This window comes from Maniola hyperantus, chromosome 1 (assembly GCF_902806685.2).
Source record: "Maniola hyperantus chromosome 1, iAphHyp1.2, whole genome shotgun sequence".
Lineage (NCBI taxonomy): Eukaryota > Metazoa > Arthropoda > Insecta > Lepidoptera > Nymphalidae > Maniola > Maniola hyperantus.
Genome location: NC_048536.1, coordinates 18,510,702 through 18,532,700, shown reverse-complemented (window position 1 = coordinate 18,532,700; position 21,999 = coordinate 18,510,702). Strand labels below are relative to the sequence as shown.

General features: G+C 40.5%; 1 protein-coding gene and 1 long non-coding RNA gene across 3 annotated transcripts in view; one reads left to right on the top strand and one right to left on the bottom strand.

Annotated features, from left to right (window-relative positions):
* side-II (sidestep II) overlaps nt 1-21,999 on the bottom strand; it is a 667,447-nt gene that overhangs the window by 176,015 nt on the left and 469,433 nt on the right. For both annotated transcript variants that reach the window (XM_069499951.1, XM_034972675.2), the window contains exon 4: nt 9,708-9,916. In XM_069499951.1, the coding sequence (XP_069356052.1) occupies nt 9,708-9,916 (209 nt within the window). The remainder of the gene's footprint in view (nt 1-9,707; nt 9,917-21,999) is intronic.
* The window catches only part of LOC138402698 (uncharacterized), a 461,836-nt gene that overhangs the window by 91,617 nt on the left and 348,220 nt on the right, over nt 1-21,999 (top strand). The gene's annotated exons all lie outside the window — the stretch shown is intronic.

The following is a 21,999-nucleotide window of genomic DNA, read 5'->3' as shown; positions in this document are numbered from 1 at the left end:
AAATCGCGAGCGTAAGCTAGTCCCTACTAAAATATTCTACTCGATAGAATGGAGGGACAACAGAGAGCTAATATAACCAAATCTGCGGGAACGTTTCCTCCTCCGTCTTTGATGGCCTTTCCAAGTGGTTTAAAGTTCAAAACTCTCCGAGAATCAATCGACGCCCGCGCTTTGAATACAAACAAGGTTAATAACAACTCGAACACATTTTAAAGTGCTCTTTCTGAAACTGGGTTAACCTACAAATTGAAGATTAAAGCTCAGAATACATAATACTACACCTAGATACCTAGTAGATACCTAGCAGTGTGATAAGTAGACCTCGCACCGGAAGACGCAGCGTTGGAAGACCCCCCACTAGGTGGACGGACGACATCAGACGAGTCGCAGGAAGCCGCTGGATGGCGGCGGCGCAAGACCGTGGCGTGTGGAAGTCCCTACAAGAGACCTATGTCCAGCAGTGGACGTCTAATGGTTGATGATGAAGTAGTACCTACTGAGTGAAAATACATATCACAAATTTCGTCACTGGCAGCAAGCGTGCCATAGCTTAGTAGTTAGAGCGTTCGGCGCGATCCCAGGAGACGCGGGTTCGATTTCTGGCGGTCCACAATTTTTGATATGTATTTAAAAATTAAAAATAATAATAATAAAGTATCATCATCATCATCATGATCAACTCATAGCCGGCTCACTACAGAGCACGGGTCTCCTCACAGAATGAGAACGGTTTGGCCATAGCCCACCACGCTGGCCAAATTATAGAACTCTCAGGCGTGCAGGTTTCCTCACGACGTTTTCCTGACGAGTGAAATTAAATATTTCTTAAAACGCACATATAACTCCGAAAAGTTAGAGGTGTGTGCCCGGGATCGAACCCCCGACCTTCCGAATAGGAGGCGGGCGTCGTAACCACTAGGCTATGTATGTTGCAACTTCCAACTTCCTCTCCGGTGGAAACTAAACTACATTTTGGTAAGTGAGGTCAAGTTTTAGTTTTTAACTTTGTCGTATTGTACGATGGTACGGAACCCTTCGTGTGCGAGTCCGACTCGCACTTTACCGTTTTCTTCATTATATTAATTGACGGAGAACCCAAAAGCAGGTAATTTGATTAATGAAATTATTTAATTTTATTATTATTAATTAATAGCGACGAAAAAAGGACTGTTAACTTTTAACAATATAATTTTGTTTTAATTAGCAGCCTTATTATCGTTATCCCTGTAGAAGAGACTTTTTTCAGGCAAGTAATTAAAAATATGCTTTTAAATACTTCCCTGAAAATTGAACTCTCGTCCTACTTTTATTGAGTTCAGAATTGAATGGATAGTGAAAATTATGATATTCATGAATAACTGAACGATAATGGTATTATCCTCGTTATAGGAAGCTACGGTTTAACTGACTGCGTGTATTTAACTGACTGCGTGTATTTAACTCATCAACAAAATAATTGTTCTTGTTTATTAAATCGGCCTGAAAAACGCACCTAAAGCCTCACTTTTCACACACTTTAGTCTTCACGTGGGACCGATGGGGTCTATCGGACCCCAACGTCTATCGGTTTTTCGAATTATGTACCTACCCTGCCCATTGCCACTCCAGCTTCGTAACCCGCTGAACTACATTTTTTTATTCATTACAGGCGCACGCTTGACCACGATCACACCTGATGGGAAGTGGTGATGTGGCCTAAGATGGTACGCGTTTGTGTAGAAGGTGCCTATTCACTCTTGTTTTAAAGATACCCGGATTATAATTGGCAGGAAACACTGATCTAGGAAGAGTATTCCAGACCCTAGCCATACGTATAAGGAATGATGACGCAAAGCGTTTCGTACGCGTAGATCGGATGTTGACGGGATATGTCAGTTACTCTGATCCTCTTTCGGACCTCCTCATTTCTGGTTTGATATCTGACTGAGCTGAACTCAAGTCAAGCCTAATTGCTCGAAAGCCTACAGCTAAAATTTCGCATGCATTAAGATTTTCTAGCTCATAATAGAACGCTGTCGATGCAAAAAGAGCAATCAATGAACGCAAAGGAAATGAATAGGATAGGAGAGAGAGCTGTAAAATGACTGATCGCGTTTCAATAAAGGCGCGCGGAGAGATCGAATACGGTTTTGTTTCAAAGGGCGATCCAATTAATGCCAGGAATGTCCGGGGAGTAATTACACCCCGAGGGAGCGGGCACGGCACGGGACGGCACTCATTACCGAAAATACAATAACTGTAATGACACCCCCTGTATTTATGGCGCCAATAAAAGTGGCAAAAGTGAGGAGGTTAAAATTAAAACCAATTTGAATGCGATGAATAAATTGTATATTATCATGTATTTATGCATTGCCATTTTGCCACTCGCCGATACGGTCGTTTGTTTTGTAATTAATATGTCGGTGACTTTTTGAGTGTTAATGTAACTCAATAATGCTGTAGGTCGATTTCGTAAAGCTTGCATCAATCATTATTACAATCTCAATTGTTATGATTGGCTGAATTTTTGCGATTCATGTTGCAACAATGAATTGTAGACAATAGTGAGCGAGCGTCAACCAATCAGAGGTGATTGCGATCGTGACATTGTAGCTGTCATTCTACCGCAATCGAACAGCAGGTTCTATAAAAAAGTTTGGAAAAATGGCGGTGAGGGCTAACTTGTATCTGAATTTAAAAAAAAGTTTGTTGCGTATTCAGAAACTCATTAGCAGTCAAGGCATGTTTGGCATCGATTTGCGAAGGGAGTTTTGAACTTAAAATCACTTAGTAAGAGAATCATCGCCACTTGGACTGGAGGCAGTCGCAGGGAGGTGCAATTTGTTGTCTTTCAATCAAGTGGAACGTCTTCTGAGGAAGTTACCCCGCCTCCATCTTAGATTGCATCATCACTTACCACCAGGTGAGATTGCAAGCAAGGGCTAACTTGTATCTGCATTTAAAAAAAGTCAGCGCCACCTCTTAGATACTAATGAACGACCCGTTTGAAATCCAGACGTCACTGAGGTTGCATTGGTGCTAAAGCAGCACTGAGTCGGTGCCATTTTGTTTGTTCAATAACCCTGTCCATACGAAGTATATAGTACTTATATAAGTCAATGGTTGCGTATTCAGAAACTCATTACTAGTCATGACATGTTTGGCATCGATTGGTTTGCGAAGGGAGTTTTGAACTTAAAATCACTTAGTGAGGGAATCATCGCCGCTCGGAGTGGAGGCGACAACACCTCCCTGCAGGTGTTGGATCTGATTAACACGTTGTTGTCTTTCAATCAAGTGGAACGTCTTCTGAGGAAGTTGATCGCTAATTAAACGAAAATTCAATCGCGCTCTCTGTTCGCAAAGTAATTATGGGGACGTCAATTTGTATATCATCGCTAGCTGATGCTCGCGACTTCGTCCACGTGAATTTACATTTTTCAAAATCCCACGGGAACTCTTTGATTTTCCGGGATGAAAAGTAGCCTATGTCACTTTCCAGGGTGTGATCTATCTCCATTCCTAAATTTCAGCCAAATCCGTCCAGTAGTTTTTGCGTGATTGAGTAACAAACATCCAAACATCCACACCTTCACATTTATAATATTAATTTTAATTAGGATTAGGATTAGGATATATTAGGATAATATTAGGATTATAGGATTAGGATGATCAACCCATCGCCGGCTCACTACAGAGAACGCGTCTGTTCTCAGAGTGAGAAGGGTTTTGGCCATAGTCCACCGCGCTAGCCATAATTATGCGGATTGGTAGACTGCACACATCTTTGAGAACATTATGGAGAACTCTCAGGCATGCATGTTTCCTTCACCGTTTAACCAAGTGATATTTAATTACGTAAAACGCACATAACTCTGAAAAGTTAGAGGTCCGTGCCCGGAATCGAACCCCCGACCTCCGATTAGAAGGCGAACATCCTAACCACTAGGCTATCACAGCTTATAGCATCAATGTATAATATAATGTCTGTTTATTCTTGCAAGGGTTCCCACTTCCAATGGGACGAACGTTGCCAACGGGACCCTATTACTAAGCTTCCGCTGGCTGTCTGTCTGTCAGCGGGCTGTATCTCATGAACCGTAATAGCTAAAGAGTTGAAGTTTTTAGAGAGTGTGTATTTCTATTACCGCTATGATAATAAGTAATAAGATTTTCAAAATGACTGCCATGCAAAATTAAAAATTTTTAAAAGAAAGCAGAGTCATATATTATTGTAGGTATGTACTTTTCATTTTTTTAGAACTCTGAGTCTTTCAAATTCGTTTTTACTCATTTGTAAGATTTTGCCGTCATAATTGAAAGACGCAGACGTGATGTTAATTTAATTATTAGTTTTGGTATAGATTTATGCAAATCCAATGAAACCCATCTAACTAATTGTTTACGTACTCTTATAAACTGACAAAGAGCTCTTCCAGGACGGAATGTTGACAAAAATTTCAATTTTAAAAATAACTCTTAAGTTTGTAGGTAAGTAGTTTTATTTCGTAGTTAGCACACCGGTGGTGGCTACGTTAGTGTGTGTTATAAAATCGGGAAGTTTTCCCGGAGCTCCACAGAATTTATCTTTGCCCTGAACAGATGAATTCACACTGTTTTTGCGCACGGTCGATGGCTCGCTTCGGAATTAGAGACTAAAGTTAGATTGGACGAGCCCGCTGTGTCGAATGTAAAACCCAATTGGGCTTTATGCTTTAAACGGGCCCCACCGAAATAACCCTGCACGGTGTGGCAGGGAACACACGGAAACAGATACAGCTGGAGCAAACGAAACGGAACCTTACCACCTTGATGATAACGACTTGGATGACTGCAACGTGTGGGTTAGCAGCGGGTGTGGGAACAGACTAACGGTAATCGAACGGAAATGTTAGCAATCAGCCAATCACCTGCGTTGTATCGAGCTGATTAATTGCATTAAGGGATCTTCCCATTACCGGCGATCGCACATTTATATAAAACACAAGGAGCCTCTTAAGCTGGGATTGATTGAACTGGATCCGATTAAGTTTCGTGTGAGATATAAAACCGGGTGAGTCGGACTCGCTCACGAAGGATTCTGTATCATTGTACAAGACTTCGCGATCTATATCTAAGTACCTATATGATTTAGTAAATTAATGTTTAGGGTTCCGTACCTCAAAAGGAAAAACGGAACCCTTATAGGATCACTTTGTTGTCTGTCTGTCTGTCTGCCTGTCTGTCTGTTTCGTTTCGTTTTTTAGGGTTCCGTACCTCAAAAGGAAAAACGGAACCCTTATAGGATCACTTTGTTGTCTGTCTGTCTGTCTGTCTGTCTGTCTGTCCGTCTGTCTCTTAAGAAACCTACAGGGTACTTCCCGTTGACCTAGAATCATGGAATTTGGCAGGTAGGTAGATCTTATAGCTGACATTTGGGGAAAAATCTGAAAACCGTGAATTTAGGGTTAGATCACACAAAAAAAATTAAATTGTGGTCATTTTTTTTTTTTTTATTATTTATTATTTAATTGGAACGGCCATAAAGCCAATTACACTAACTAAACTACGAGTACAAACTAACATAAACATACTTACAAAAATTTATAAAATTATAAATTTTTGAAAAGCAAAATTATAAAATGGTCATGAACTAATAATTAGTATTTTCAACTTTCGAAGTGAGTGACTATATCAAGTGGGGTATCATATGAAAGGTCTTCACCTGTACATTCTAAAACAGATTTTATTTATTTTTATGCATCATAGTTTTTGAATTATCGTGCAAAATATCGAAAAAATACGACTGTAGTACGGAATTGTCATTGCACGAGCCTGACTCGCACTTGGCCGGTTTTTTTTTGTAATGTAACCACAAGTTCAAGGTTTACGGTTTTTTTCTTTACTTGTGCTATAACATCTACCTATCTGCCTTTCGTGATCCTAGGTCAACGGGAAGTACCCTATAGGTTTCTTGACAGACAGACAAACAACGAAGTGATTCTATAAGGGTTCCTTTTTCCTTTTGAGGTATGGAACCCTAAAAAGTACGTCAAATCATTGTGGCGTCACATACCAGTATTTCATAAAGGCTCGCATACTAAGCACGTGCTTTGACGTTTGAAAAACTGGTTGACTAGTTGTCAAAATATACTGGATTGGTTTTGTGTATGAAATAAAATAATAAGACTGTCGAATCTGAAATCATTATCATCATCATCAATAATAATTAATACATCGCTAGTCCACTACTGAGGACGAGTCTACTCTCAGAATGAGAAAGGTTTAGTCCATATAAAATAATGTACATCAACCTTTAGAAAGAGATAGCTGTTTTGTAGAGCATTGTCTCTGTCGTTAAGACCGACAAAACGTCACATAGGTATGAGTGACAGAGACAACGCTCTACAAAAAGTCGAAATCTCATTTTAAAGGCTGATACGTTAATCGTTGTCAAAAATTCAGGATATCGTTGACATTATTGTACTTGCAATAATGAGCCCTTCCCTGAGTCCATGTAATCTCTTCCCGAACGTTCCCGGTATCACTGCGACCTTCGAAACAAAGCCGCGTTCGATTGCTTTCGGTCCTTTATTGCTCTACGATCACTCATTTTACTGCCGCCGTCATTGTCGTTTCATTCCGTTTCGTTTTAATTTACGACTCGTTTGGTGTCCGATCCCTTCGCAAAAGTGCTTTATTTTACTTCGCTGGTTTATGTGATACTAGCTTATGCTCGCGACTTCGTCCGCGTGAACCACACAAATTTCAAATCCCTATTTCACCGCCTTAGGGGTAAATTTTAAAAAATCTTTTCGCAGCGGATGCCTATGTCATAAAATAGCTATCTGCATGCCAAATTTCAGCCCGATCCGTCCAGTAGTTTGAGCTGTGCATTGATAGATCAGCCAGTCAGTCAGTTAGTCAGTTAATCAGTCAGTCAGCACCTTTTCCTTTTAGGTACATGTATATTTAGAAGAAGACCAGCTGACTAGCTAAAGCCCGCGACTTCATCCGGGTGGATTTAAGTTTTAAAAAATCCCGTGGGAACTCTTTGATTTTCCGGGATACAAAGCCTACGTCACTCTCCAGGTCTTTAAGTATACAATGCAATGGATCGTTAGTTGGTTTGTTGGTTTGTCCTTCAATCACGTCGCAAACGGAGCAAGCAATCGACGTGATTTTTTGCATGGGTACCTATAGTGTGACCAGGAGAGTGACATAGGCTACTTTTTATCCCGGAAAATTAAAGAGCTCCCACGGGATTTTCGAAAACCTAAATCCACGCGGACGAAGTCACGGGCATCAGCTAGTCATAGAATAAATAATAAAAAATACAATATATTTATGACTAATGTCGGCGCCAGAAGTGACGAGGTTAAATTGAAAACCAATTTGAATATCATGAATATATTTTGCCTTTTGCCTGTTTATCTCATGTATTTATTTATTAATTGACATTCGATGACAGATATTATGGTTTTGCGGAAATGTCTGATGGTTTTGCACAGTGTTGCCATTTTTTGTCAATTTATTATGTGGCCATCTTCATACATGGTTCGACAGAAAAATAACTATAGTACGCGACAGGTCGAGATGACAATCGGGGTGGGAATTATTAGTATGGATTTGCGGCGCGTCGTGAGTACAGGCTTTTTAAAATAGTGCCTACCCCGGACGGATTCGAATTGGGAGAAGTGAGTTTAGCCGTAAGATTCAGTGTAATTATTTATACGCATATTTCGATAAACATGCTCCGTGCCCTGACATTTATCAGCGCTTATCACGTTCGGGCGCGAGCCGCGATGGCCATTAGCATTTCCATGGCATTTCTATTATTAAGGTCACGACTTACTCTTTTACACTTAACATTACCGACACGACTTCCTCGCACTCCTATTGATTTACGACTATCCGTTCCACTACTTTGTATTTGGCGTTTCAGAATTTATGGATGACTAAATGATAAGAAAGCTTGGATTTGAGTCGCTCCAGCAATGCTCGGGGCTGCAATTACTTGTACAGTATAGTATAATAATATTGTAAATTGATCTCTTGAAAAGAGCAACCGGCGAGTTTCTTGCTGGTTCTTCTCGGTAGGAACGGCATTCCGAACCAGTGGTAAACTAAACTAGTTGACGATTCAAAAGCACTTGTAAAAATTTACTTGAATAAAAATCTATTCTATTCTATTCTATTCTACTAGATGATGCCGTTTTTTTTGGGTAGTTCTCACGGGATTAAAAAAAACTAAATCGACACGGGTGAAGTCGCGGGCTTCAGCTAGTAGAAAATAATTAAGTAAGCAAATGAACTAAATAATTTTGACGTACATTTATTATCTGGAAACTAAACAAAAGGATTTTATGAAACAAAGTTCTTTTGTTGCCACTTCAGTAATTTTGTTGCAGGGTTAGTGTAGTTTGGAAACGTTCAACAGCGCATAACTCAGCTATTAACCTCTTTAAAGTTATGGTGGCCTGCTGTTTATCCGTCTCTCTCTAATAGCTATACTTAGCTACCACATAGAACAACAGGATTTACTACTGTTATAATATAGACTAGCTGATGCCTGCGACTTGTTAGAGTAGATTTATATTTTTAAAATCCCGGGGGACCTCTTTGATTTTTCGAGATAAATAGTAGCCTATGTCACTCTCCAGGTCTTAAATTATACCCATGCAAAAAATCACGTCGATCCGTTACTCCGTTACGACATGATTGAAGGACTAACCAACAAACCAATAAACCTAAAATTTATAGACTAACGCTTGGTTGCAATCAGACTTGGTGGTAAGTGATGATGGCAAATTTAACTGGCAGAATAAATTGTAGTCCGTTGAAGTAACATAAAATAAAAACTAAAGTAAGAACCAGATAATGAAAGTAGGGGTCGTTGAATCAAGAGGTCTGCGGTAGAACACTCGCACACACTGAAGTACTTTGGCGTATCTCGGAGTACAATGAAGGTCACTTTAATTAAACCCGTCTTACACGAAACTGAGGCATGAGAGCGGGTTAATTAAATTAATAAGCCGGCATGTACCTACTGATGAATACGGGGCAAAAGAGACGTTGATTGAACATTCCGACGAACTTGGCCCGATCGATCACTAACATATACCCCGCACGGAGAACTAGTGGGCCATTTTGGGGAGGTGTTACTTGAGAGGAAATCACAATTATCCTAATAATATTATAAACTAGCTGATGCCCGCGACTTCATCCGCGTGGAATTAGGTTTTTCAATAATCCCGTGGGAACTCTTTGATTTTCCGGGATAAAAAGTAGCCTATGTCACTCTCCAGGTCTTTATCTATACCCGTTACATCGTTGCGACGTGAATGAAAGACAAACCAACAAACCAATAATTCAACAAACAAACACACTTTCGCATCAGTGCCCTTATTATAAATGTGAAAGTGTGCTTGTTTGGTTTGTTAGTTTTTTTTTTGCGCTTGAGCCTTTGAATTCTTCGCTACGCTCAGGATTCAACCAGAATCCTTCGCTGGCTCGGAATTCAACACAAACTCTCGCGACAAAATAACATGTTTGCAGCCTTGGATAACAAATAACTATTATTCGAGGTATCATATACAATATACATGGTGTGGGCAATATCGTCCTTTACAGCAGTGCAACACCTCGAACAGGTAGGCCACTCAGCTTGTTTTGAGACGTCGCGTCGGGCCCCTCAGGGCTCAGACACAAACCTCAACAAATATAAGCAGTCAGGAGCAACTTACCAACAACAGTGAGGTTGTATCGGAAGCTGGTGGTCTGCGTGTTGCGGAAGTCGACCCGGCAGCGGTAGACGCCCTCGTCGCGCCTCTTCACGTCGCGCACGAGGAGGGAGGCCGGTGGGGGGGACGTGGAGAAGTGGGCGCGCGGGCCGAACACCTCCGGCGCCGACCAGTGCCGGGCTTCCGACAGGTGCTTGCCGCGGACGTCGAAGCTGCAACAATGGAAATGTGCCATGAGATTTAGAGATAAGGGGTACCTGCCCCTTCGTTGCTCTTGTGATTAACATGTTCGACTGCAGACGACAAGGTCCTGGGTTCGATTCACCGGGTTGGGCCGAAATTAAGTATTTTGTTTTCGTTAGGAAATTCTCAGTAGTCTACTAGGCTAAGTCAGAGGTGTGTGCCCGAAATCGAAACCCTGAACTCATAAATAGGACGCCCACGTCTTAACCCGGCTGAGTTTGTTGTGGGCTCTTCTCAGACCTGGGTGCGTTTGGAACCCTCGTGTTTGCGTAATAATTACCACCACCACTATATCTTACAAGTCCAACAACTGTCAATCAAAAAGAGCTAAATTTATTACCAATTTTGAATACATTATTTGAATTATAATTTTTTTTTAATTTTTAACTAACTAGGCACAACAATAATAAACACTTATATTTAGGTAGATATATAAGTTATTTATTTAAATTACAAAGCACACAATCGAGCTACGATCTCTGGCACTACGTAAATATCAAGACGCAATATACAGAGCAATCTTTCATGCCGTGCTGTGTGGTCTGCGGCACTATACCGGTATATACCGTTATATACCGGTATATACGTACCGGTACATACCGGTATATACCGACACTCGATATTCACCTGTCGCTCGCAAATATTGTATTTCGCAGCGTGTGCACTTCTTGACAGCTGCAACTTCGCAAATAGCTTCGGGACTATTTTATGTAACTGCTACTAGCTACTACTATAACTGTAGTACTAAATTTGAAAATTCAACGTGTGACTTGTGTGGTTGCTGTGTACGTGTCGAATGCAAATTACATTCCCTTTGAGAATGCTATATACCGGCGTGCCGAATCTAGTTGAATTAAATAATAATGATGTACATTTCATGATTTCAGTCAAATTTAAAGCCAAGTCAATGCAATTTAAAAAATAATCAAAGTTAAACTCAAATTATTTATTCAGAATACGTAATAATCATGTTACGCTTACTGAAAGGCAAAATTGTTAATATGTAAGATGATATTATATAGTGGTGATAGTTAATTAGTCAAAATCAAATAATTTATTCAAAATAGGTAATAAATTATAGATACTTTTTGATAGTCGGTTGTTGCATTTGTATGATGATGATATAGTGGTGATAATTTTTATGCGGACTTCGGGTCTACGGGAAGTATCATCTAGGTTTCTTGACAGACAACAAAGTGATCCTATAAGGGTTCCTTTTTTCCTTTTGAGGTACGGAACCCTAAAAATCTGGAGGCTATTAATGGACTATAAGACTGATTCAAGATGTTTGTTGCAGTGCCACCAAAAAAACCCCGTGGTGGTGGACTTATGGGGCCGCGTCATCAACGCCACCACGCTCGGCCCTCACGAGAAGATCCCACAACAAACTCAGCCGGGTATTATTTTATTATCAGTACTTTTAAAAAAATCACTTTGACTATTTAGAACTGTCTTGTCTAACCATATCTTGACTATGAATTCCAGTGTTAGAAAATATATCTACTCGGTTTAATTCTGCATCTATGCGATCTGCGATCCAATTTTGCTGATTTAAATATATTGATACCCAAAATGTTAGTAAAGAGATTAACTTGAACATAGAACTTTAATGAAGTATAAAAGGTTTTCTATTATTGGCCGTAACTAATAATAGGAGAAGGGATCGACGGAACAGTGACGGAGATCGGGGCTCGATCGGTTGAGAGCTATTTCATACATAATTTAGCGGCGATATAATGCCTGAGGTTTTTGTACGTCATAAGCGGCACGAGGTCAAACTAAACTGCCTGCTCCAGTGATGTGGTTATCTCCATAACTCTATGGCCTGCTCACTTGAAGCAGCAATTCATTAATCAACTATCTTATGCTCGCGACTTCATCCGCGTGGACGCGTGGATATTTCAAACCCCTTTTTCACCCCCTTAGGAGTTGAGTTTTCAAAAATCCTCTCTTAATGGATGTCTACGTCATAATAGCTATCTGTATGCCAAATTTCAGCCCGATTCGTCCATGTAGTTTGAGCTGTGCGTTGATAGATCAGTCAGTCAGTCAGTCAGTCAACTTTTCTTTTTATATATTTAGATTAATACTGAAGACCAACAAGATATTTTATCAAAACAAACTGACTTACAAACTGAATATTTTACTTTTGATAAGAATGAATTAATGTTGATTTATTTATTGCAAAATGTTGTAGGCCGAATAAATGCTATTTCTTTTATCTACCCAGTGAAATCTTCAAACAATCCAAGACTGTATATCTCTGAAAAATTATGTAAATAAGTTGGAAACTGTTTTGAAAAGTAGTATAAAGCGTTTTTGTGTAATGTTTCACCCGGTCTATAGCATCAAGCAGAAATTATAGTAGAAATACTTTTTTTAGCGGATGCCTGCTATTTCGTCCGCATAGATTAAGGTTATTAAAATCCCATGTGTGTTAATCACGTCGCGATGGACCAACGGATCGCCGTGATTTTTTGCATGGATATAATTCAAGAGAGTGACATGAGGCTACTTTTGCGGAAAATCAAAGAGTTCCCACGAGATTTTTAAAAAACTAAATAAGAACTTTGGTAATAAGACGAAGTCGCGACTGAATTTCATCATCATCATCATCATCAACAGACAGACGTCCACTGCTGGACATAGGTCATTTGTACTTCCACATGCCCATGCGCACTTGCACATGCGTCTTGCGCCGCCTGAATCTAGCGACTCGCTGCGACTCGACCGATGTCTGTCGTCCGTCCATCTAGTGGGGGGGGGGGGGGGGGGGGAGTCGCCATTCCACCACCTTGGGACCCCAACGTCTATCGGTTTTTCGAACTATGTGCCTTACCCATTTAGCTTCACTGCCCGCAGAGTTATGTCGGTTACTCTAGTTCTTGTACGGATCTCCTCATTTCTGATTTGATCACGTAGAATACGTAATACGTAATACTCCAAACGTAGCTCTCTCCATCGCTTACTCGTGAAATCGTGCCGAACAGTATTTGAATAAGTTAAAATGTAAACCGCTTGCGCTTGTGACTTGGTCCCTCGTAGTAGCACGGTAGGTAGGCTCGCAACGAAATGTTATTTGCCCACTTATTACCTCCGGACGTATGAATAGCCCTCCGTATCATTACTCCCCATATAGCACGTTATTAGCGTCCGTGGTATTACTTTAAACTTGTTTATATGTTTGTTTGATTTGAAGCACTACACCTATTATAAATGTGAAAGAGTGTTTGTTTGTTGGTTTGTCTTTCAATCACGTCACAATAGAGCAACGGATTTTGACGACCTCCCTGGCGCAGTCGTGAGTGCTGTGGTCTTATTAGTGGGAGGTCCCGGGTTTGATTCCTGGCAGGGGTTTGGAATTTTATAATTTCTAAATTTCTGGTCTGGTCTGGTGGGAGGCTTCGGCCGTGGCTAGTTACCACCCTACCGGCAAAGCCGTGCCGCCAAGCGATTTAGCGTTTCCGGTACGATGCCGTGTAGAAACCAAAGGGGTACGGGTTTAATAAAAACTGCCATATCCCTTCCAGCTTAGCCCGCTATCATCTTAGACTGCATCATCACTTACCATCAGGTGAGATTGCAGTCAAGGGCTAACTTGTATCTGAATAAAAAAATAAAAAAAGCGGATTGACGTGATTTTTTGCATGGGTAGGTATAGTTAAAGACTTGGAAAGTGACATAGGCTACTTTTTATCCCGTGGGAAATCTTTGATTTTTGATTTGATTGATTTTCAAAACCTAAATCCAGGCGTGCGAAGTCGCGGGCATCAGACAGTAGCTAATAAAGTTTCTGTTTTAAGTTTTAAACCAACTTTATCTGAATATCTGGCGTCACTGACTGACCGATATACCAATACAGATCTAAGGTAAATCTGTAAGGAAGGAAGGAGTTGAGATACTTAGCATACATATTGTATGAAAATTCTCTACTACGACAGTATAGGTCCCTAGTTTACTGTTTGTTACTGCTAAGGCACTTGTCCGACTATCGACGATTAGCGAAAAATAAGGCCAAAAAGTAGAAACGAGTTGGCAAACAACGAGAAGGGAGTGTGTGGTCGGGATAATGAGCTATGAGCGAGTTTGCGAGTGCGACATACATATTTTAATCCATTCGCAAACTGCATTAGTATCTTAGAATAATAGTATTTTGAACGCCAAAAGAGTGTCGCTAAGCGAGTTTTTTTTTATAGCTCTTGCATTGCGACAAACTAGTGGGGCCAACTAACGATACATTTTTCTCTCTTATTGACAAAATATCGCGAGGAAACCTGCATGTTTGAGAGTTATATTCCATTCCATTATATTCTCAAAGATGTGTGAAGTCTGCCAATCTACACTTGGCCAGCGTGGTGGACCGTTCTTATTCTGAGAGGAGACCCGTGCTCGGTAGTGGCCTGACGACGGTGATAGGTACTATCATAAAGCCTCTGGTAATCGAGAAAGGATAGTTTACATAAATATGTCTGAGTTACGTAGAACATACACAGCTTTCTCGCGCAGTGCTGGAGGAGTGTAGAGCCAAACTTGTGTCTGACATAGAAACTTGCCTAGGTAAAGTGTCAGAATGGGGCGCACAAAACCTAGTGCAATTTAACCCAACTAAAACACAGGTTTGCGCGTTTTTTCTGCCAAGAAGTCCCCTTTTACACTGCCTCTTCTCTTTCAGAGCACTCCCCTCACACCTTCCAACAGCATTGGGATCCTTGGAGTCCACATTTCGAGCGAGGTTCAATTCCGCGATCATTTGGAAAGCAAGGCCAAATTAGCCTCCAAAAAGCTTGGGGTGCTCAACCGAGCAAAGCGGTACTTCGCGCCCGAGCATAGGCTCCTACTCTATAAGGCGCAAGTCCGCCCTCACATGGAGTACTGCTCCCACCTTTGGGCTGGAGCACCCCAGTACCAACTCCTTCCATTTGATCGGATCCAAAGGCGGGCTGTTCGACTTGTGGACGATCCCAAACTAACCGGCTCGTTGGAAAGCCTGGAGCACCGCAGAGACGTTAGCTCTCTATGCGTGTTCTATCGCCTGTATAATGGGGAGTGCTCTGAAGAGCTTTTTGACCTCATTCCACCCTCTTTTTTCTACAACCGCACCGCGCGCCACCGTAAGGAATTTCACCCTCACCATCTGGGTGTCTGGTGCACTTCGACCGTCCGCTGCGCCAGATCCTTCTTTCCACGCACGTGCAAACTGTGGAACCAACTCCCATCGGCGGTGTTCCCTCTAGATTATAACATGGGGTTATTCAAGGGGCGGACCAACAAATTCCTAAAAGGCCGGCAACGCATCGGCGGCTCCTCTGGTGCTGCAAATGTTCATGGGCGGCGGTAATCACTTAACATCAGGTGACCCGCCTGCTCGCTTGCTCGCTATATCTATTAAAAAAAAAAAAAAAAAAAAAAAACTGCATATTTTCTACGACAGATTGACCGATTATAACAATAAATCACGAAAAATAAACCTATAGTTACTCAACGTATAACTCCAGTGAACAATTTTGTTTGATAAATCTAAATTATTCATACGATAAATAATCTAAACGGGCCGTACACGAATGTCATAAGACAAAGAAGACGAGGGGCCCGGAAAAACACGCCACCGTCCGAATTCTTTCACGGAAGCGATGCACAGATGGGTTATCAGGTGAAATGTTACGTGCACGTTACAACAACCGGGTAACGACCCCCCGACCCTCGTAAATCATACAACTCGGCCACGGTTTCACAATGGCGTAAATTTAAAAGGCAAGAGCCAAGAGGCATGAAATATTTTTGAGCGTTCTGGCGCACCGATGCGCTTACTTAGTTGCCTGCAACTTTTTGTTTGCTTAATCGCTTAGCGGCGCGGCTGTTCCAGTATAATTTATAAGTAACTGGGGGTAATTAGACTACATTATCTTTTGATTAAAGATAAGCTAACTTAGAAAGAGTTAACGATTTTTTTTTGGATAGTCGCGAGCGCTGCCACTGTGGTCTTTTGTGCCCTTTCATAATATTTGCAGTGCGTCGCACCGTGAGAATTTTACGACAGCGCACAGAGAATCGTGAGAGTTTTACGACAGCGCACAGAGAATCGTGAGAGTTTTACGACAACGCACAGTGTATCGTGAGAATTTTACAACAACGCACAACGTATCGTGAGAGTTTAACAACAACGCTCCACACATCGTGAGAATTTACATGTGTCGTTCCTGCGATGCGATATCACACGGCAAATGAAAGGGCCCTATGAGCGGAAGGTACCAACTTCGATTCAGATTTGGGGTAATTTGGGATTTTGCCATTTCTTAACTGCATCTGGTTCTGCAGGTGAGACACATAGACCGTTAAGATAGGGTAGGGCATAGGTAGCGTTTATTTAAACATCCATACCTCGTTAACTCATCTACCGTGAGTTTTTGCTGAAGACACATTTTCATGAAAACATGTTGAAACCTCTGTTTTCTGTTAAGTGCGTTTGCGTCACTACAATAATATTACAATTAATGTGAAAGTATGTTTGTTTGTGGGTTTGTCCTTCAATCACGTCGCAACGGAGCAATGGATTGACGTGATTTTGTGCGTGAGTGAAAGAGACCTGAAGAGTGATATAGTCTAATTTTTATCCCGGGAATTTCCCACGGGGTTTTTGAAAATCCTAAATCAAAACAACAAGTGTCATATAATTTGTTGAAGAGGAACTTGTTGACATTCAGCCTACGTCTTCCTACAATTCTTGTAGGTACTTAAGCAGTAAAAAATTTACAGGATTTTTTGCAGTGCGAACGGAAATCCAACAAAACTAGCTTGATACTCTCAAAGATCATGGTCAAGCAGAAACCTGGTAAACCTGACAAACGGCCGCCATTGTAAATCATATCCGGCCATGATTCCACAATGGCGCGGAAATACAAAGGCAAGAAAAGAAACGGGTGTATAATCGTGAGGCGGATTACAGCGATGATATATACCGGCCCTTCGGGGTCCATCAGGGACTACTTTATTAGGGTTCCGTAGCCTTTCTTTAAGTACATAATATTACCTACTGAGATTTGAAGTTTCTTGACAAATCTTTCTTTCATTTTTATTTTTAGAGTTTCGTACCCAAAGGGGACCCTATTACTAAGACTCCGCTGTCCGCCCGTCCGTCTGTCCGTCTGTCACCAGGCCGTATATCATGAACCGTAATAGTTAGACAGTTGAAATTTTCACAGATGATGTATTTCTGTTGCCGCTATAACAACAAATACTAAAAAACAGAATAAAATAAATACTTATACTCAACAAACGTGTTTTTTTTGTCTTTTATACTTTTTATAGTTTTTAATGGTACGGAACCCTTCGTGCACAACTCGCACTTGGCCGGTTTTTTAATTTTCATATCTATAGATAGGTACTATATACCTATACTATCCACGGAAAGAAATTAGTATAGCGCTCTCTCTGTTACGTTTTCCCTTACAATTGACAGAGCCAAAAATCTCTTTGAGTCACCAACCAATCACAAACGAAACCAGAGTGAACGACGAACTATGCTTTCGAATTTGATTATAATAATATATTATAAAAAAAATATTTTTGAGTTGAATGTTTTCTATTTCCACTAACTGTAATTTTCCGGCTGTTTCCTATAACAAGCAAGTATCGTAATTCTATGAACTAATAATAAAATTTATTTCCACGGTGTAAATTATTTCAACATCAACCTGTGACGTTTGAATGACATTATTTCGTTTTGTTGAAAGGCTTTTCAGGTTTTGTTTTAATTATTTAGAGCCTAACTTCGGACGATCAACGTAGAATACCTATAATTATACTAAACAAAACACTGTCCAAAATATATTCAAATTACTGGCTGTGGAAGGGTTAGTCTGTATATCTTATACTAGCTTATGATCGCTACTTCGTCCGCGCGGACTACACAAATTTCAAACCCCTATCTGAGCCCTCTTAGGGGGTTGAATTTTCAAAAATCCTTTCTTAGCGGATGCCTACGTTATAATAATAGCTATCTGCATGCCAAATAACAGCCTGATCCGTTCAGTAGTTTGAGCTGTGCGTTGATAGATCAGTCCGTCAGTCACCTTTTCCTTTTATATAATATTTAGATTATTCTTGATGTCGGAAGAAATTAAGATGACTGAGACCTTTCATCGAAAATGCTGTCTTATTCTTTTGAAATAGGTATACTAAATAACTACATTAGTATCTACATTGCGACCGTGCGAAGCAGGGGCGGGCCGCTAGTTAATCATAATAATATTACCGATACTAATATTATGATTTCAATATTTATTGTGACGGCTGAAAGAGTGACAAGTCACGCCTGTCACTCGCAATAACAATGGAATATTATAGTGTTTGCAGAATATTACAATATCCCGTGAATAATATAATATTGACGCAGCGCTTGGATCGCTGAAGGCTTTGATTCGTTATTTGCCGCCAAAATAACGGGCTGCCATCGACAGCTGGATTTCCATAATTGACAACTTTGTGCCGACTATTCTGTACGTCTTTTTTACGGAAAATTTTATGAGGCAGGCATGAGGCAGATACATAGGTCTATAGCAGGAAGGTAAACTTTATTTTAAGGAGAAAATGGCACCGATTCTGTTGTCTTTCTCTAAACTAAATTTAGAGTATCTGCATCTTTTTAATATTGCTATAAAGGACGGAACACGAATTTTACATTTAAAGACTCTAAATTTACAAACGCTACAAATTTAAACAGTAGGCTCGTAGGCAGCTAAAATCACGAGGTTTGACAGCTCTAAACTAAACTTAAAACTGTCAAACTATGTCTGTCCTTTTCATATTACATTAGTAAGAAGAGAATGCGAACACTCTAAAATTTAGGTGTGCTCAGAATCAGTACCATTGTCACACTAAAGTTCTGTTGAAACCTTGAAACAGCTGGATCTACAAACTTGCGACTTTGGATCTAGGTTGTCTCCATGACATACAGAATAGAATAGAATAGAATGTTTTTTTATTCATGTAAACTTTTTACAAGTGCTTATGAATAGTCAGGTAGTTTTAATTTACCACTGGTTCGGAATGCCGTTCCTACCGAGAAGAACCAGCAAGAAACTCGGCGGTTGCTCTTTTTAATTTTTCAATTTACAATGTTATTATACCGTATACCGTACAGCTCCACTAAGAAAGGGTTTTAGAATTACTTTTCACGTCTCATCCGCTTACACAATTTTGACATTCCCGACGAAGGATATAGGCTACTTTTTGGTCGAGAAAATCAAGGAGATCCCATGAGATTTTAAAAACATACATCCACGCTAAATGTGTAACAGAGATTCTTCCAAATTAACCTGCTTTTACCTTAGACTGCATCATCACTCACCACCAGGTAAAATCGCAATCAAGAGCTAACTTGTAACAGAAACTATCTATCCCGAAAAAATCAAATAGTTCCCACAGAATTAAAAAAAAACAGAAACTTACACGGACGAAGTCGCAGACATCATCTAGTGATATATAAAAAACTCGCCCGTACTTCGTCTATTTCACAAATAACATTTCGGGAGGCAGAATAATAAATGGGGTTTCTTTTAATAAAAAAGAGCAACAAATAAATTTCATTGGTGTATTAGTAACACGTAGAGCAGGCGAGTCTGAAACAATTTGTAGGCAGCGATATAAATGTTCTGCTAGATGTGGCGCTTCATAGTAACAGTAATAATAATTATGTTCCAATGAACTTTGGTATCTGCACTACTGTCATTCGGAATCCGCTTTAGACGTAGTCCGTTTGTAAGAATTAAACTTGCGCGATAGCTCTTCGTTTGATATAGCACAGTTCGGAACTTCTAACAAAACGTCGAGGCTTCAACGTCACTTGTAGGCGTCAAATGTTAGTACATTTAAAGCGTTCACATCGCCATAGCCTAATATTTGACATATCGTCGATCCATGATCAAACCGAGAGTTCTCTCAGTCTAATTCACTCTGCCTATAATCTGTTTTAAATTATCTATGTTCGTCAGAACATTTTTTAATTCCGATACAAGTAAGCCCTTGACTGCGATCTCACTTCGCGGTAAGTGATAATGCAGTTTAAGATGGAAGCGGGCTAACTTAGGAGAGGTGTGGCAGTTTCATTGGCACACCCCTGATCGGTTTCTAGTTTCTACACAGTAACATACAGCCAATTGCTTGGCGACACGGCTTTTCCTCTTCAAAGCGTTGTATCTAGTGGAACATTTATATCGTTGTCTGTAGGACATACGCGTGTCACGTAAAGGTGTTTTGTCACGCTCGTCCAAAAACCTACACATTAAAATGTATAAGGCGCTGCGGATGCGTGCTGGAGTTTATTGCAGAGGAGCATGATATGGGTGACAACGCTTATGTTTATGGTAATGCCATGCTTTGCCGCTGCATTAGGGGAAACGTAATCACTTGGTAACTCTAGCTGGATTGTTTTAGAAATAAATATCGTGACGACTGCTAAAAAAACTCATGTGTTTTCAGAGTTCATGCACCTATGTGACTTGAAATTGTAATGTATTTCACTAAGAAAACACCCAAAGAAGCAACGACTTACCAATCCGTGTGACGTCATGACAGCTCATGAACCTAAAAAGATGGCGGGTAGCTTTTTCGCGTTGAAATGCATTTTTATTACTCTTATCGATACAAAAAATTATAAATTTTTTGGTAGTTTATTATCACTTAAGATCAAATTCAGACACTTCAAAAAAGGGGTATAATACCTTATTTTTAAATATCTAAACAGATTCGGATGTATGGTGTAAGTATCGTTAGAATCCTTACATGCTAACATCATCCCGAGTGACACTATAAAACCTTTTGAAAAAATATTCAATATGATGATGTGGGCGCCATTTCCGAAAAATTTTAACTGTTTTTTCTTTAAATTACGACTTGTTTTATTTTCACAAGAAAACCCAGAGTCTCTCAACGGGCGGTGGACAGTTTTCAGATTATAGATTTGTAAATTCAGGCTTTTAGTCTTTCATGAACTAGAAATATTAGTTTCGCACAAAAACCGTCATCACTCAAAACAATACGCGCATGTGACGCCGCGTGTGACGCATGTGACGCCGCGTGTGACGCATGTGACGCCGCGTGTGACGCATACAACAAAATGGCACCGTGCTATAAATCAACGGATGGGCTTGTTTGTTTGCTACTCAATTTGATCCCATAGCCCTCGCCGTGACATTCGGCTTAGCGTGACTGATGTAATGGAGCTAAGTTACCTTTATAATGTCCCACAGCTGGGAAAAGACTTCGTTTGATGACAAAAGATGGCAACCTATAGCTGTATCGTTTGATTGAGACTGCTCGTGGCAAGTAATGATTAATTTTTTAAACGCACATACTTAACTCCTGAAGATTAGAGGAACGTACTCGGGATCAAACCCCCTGAATCACTGAGCTATCACCGCTTACAGTTCCCTCGCATGTAGCTACAGACAGACAGACGGACAGCGGAGGCTTAGTAATTGGGGTCCCGTTGGCATCCTTACGGAACCATCAATACTCAGCACCGTTCACGTTGTAACTTGTATCGCGTTATATTTTCATGAGTGTCTTATTGCCTCATCCATATTCAGGGCGCCGCCCGCCCCAGCCGCCCCAGTCGCCTAGGCAGTAGGCAGTAGGCACAAAACGACGCCTACCCTTTGTCAATTTGCTACAACTGAAAATTGCATGAACGATCTCTTCAACGCGTCGACGTGACAACACTTAATTCTTGTAAGTACCAAATTTATGGTCACCGTCGATCTAACCACTATTTTTTTCTTTTCTTTTTTTTTCTTAGCTATGCTAATCATGAATAATATTCCCGTTTCCCCTCTAACTAAGCGTAAAGCTTGTGCTAGGAGTAGGTACGACAATAGTGCAACGGGTGCAGGGCTTTGAACCGCCGACCTTTCTGATTTCAGTTCCGAGCCTTAACCGTTGAGCTATTGAGGCTCTAAATTCAACCATTTTCACGGCACACTCGCTGACGTTAGCATTGTAAGTAAACGCACGGTTTTTTTAATCCCCTTTAATTATTTTACAGTGCAAAAAGTAT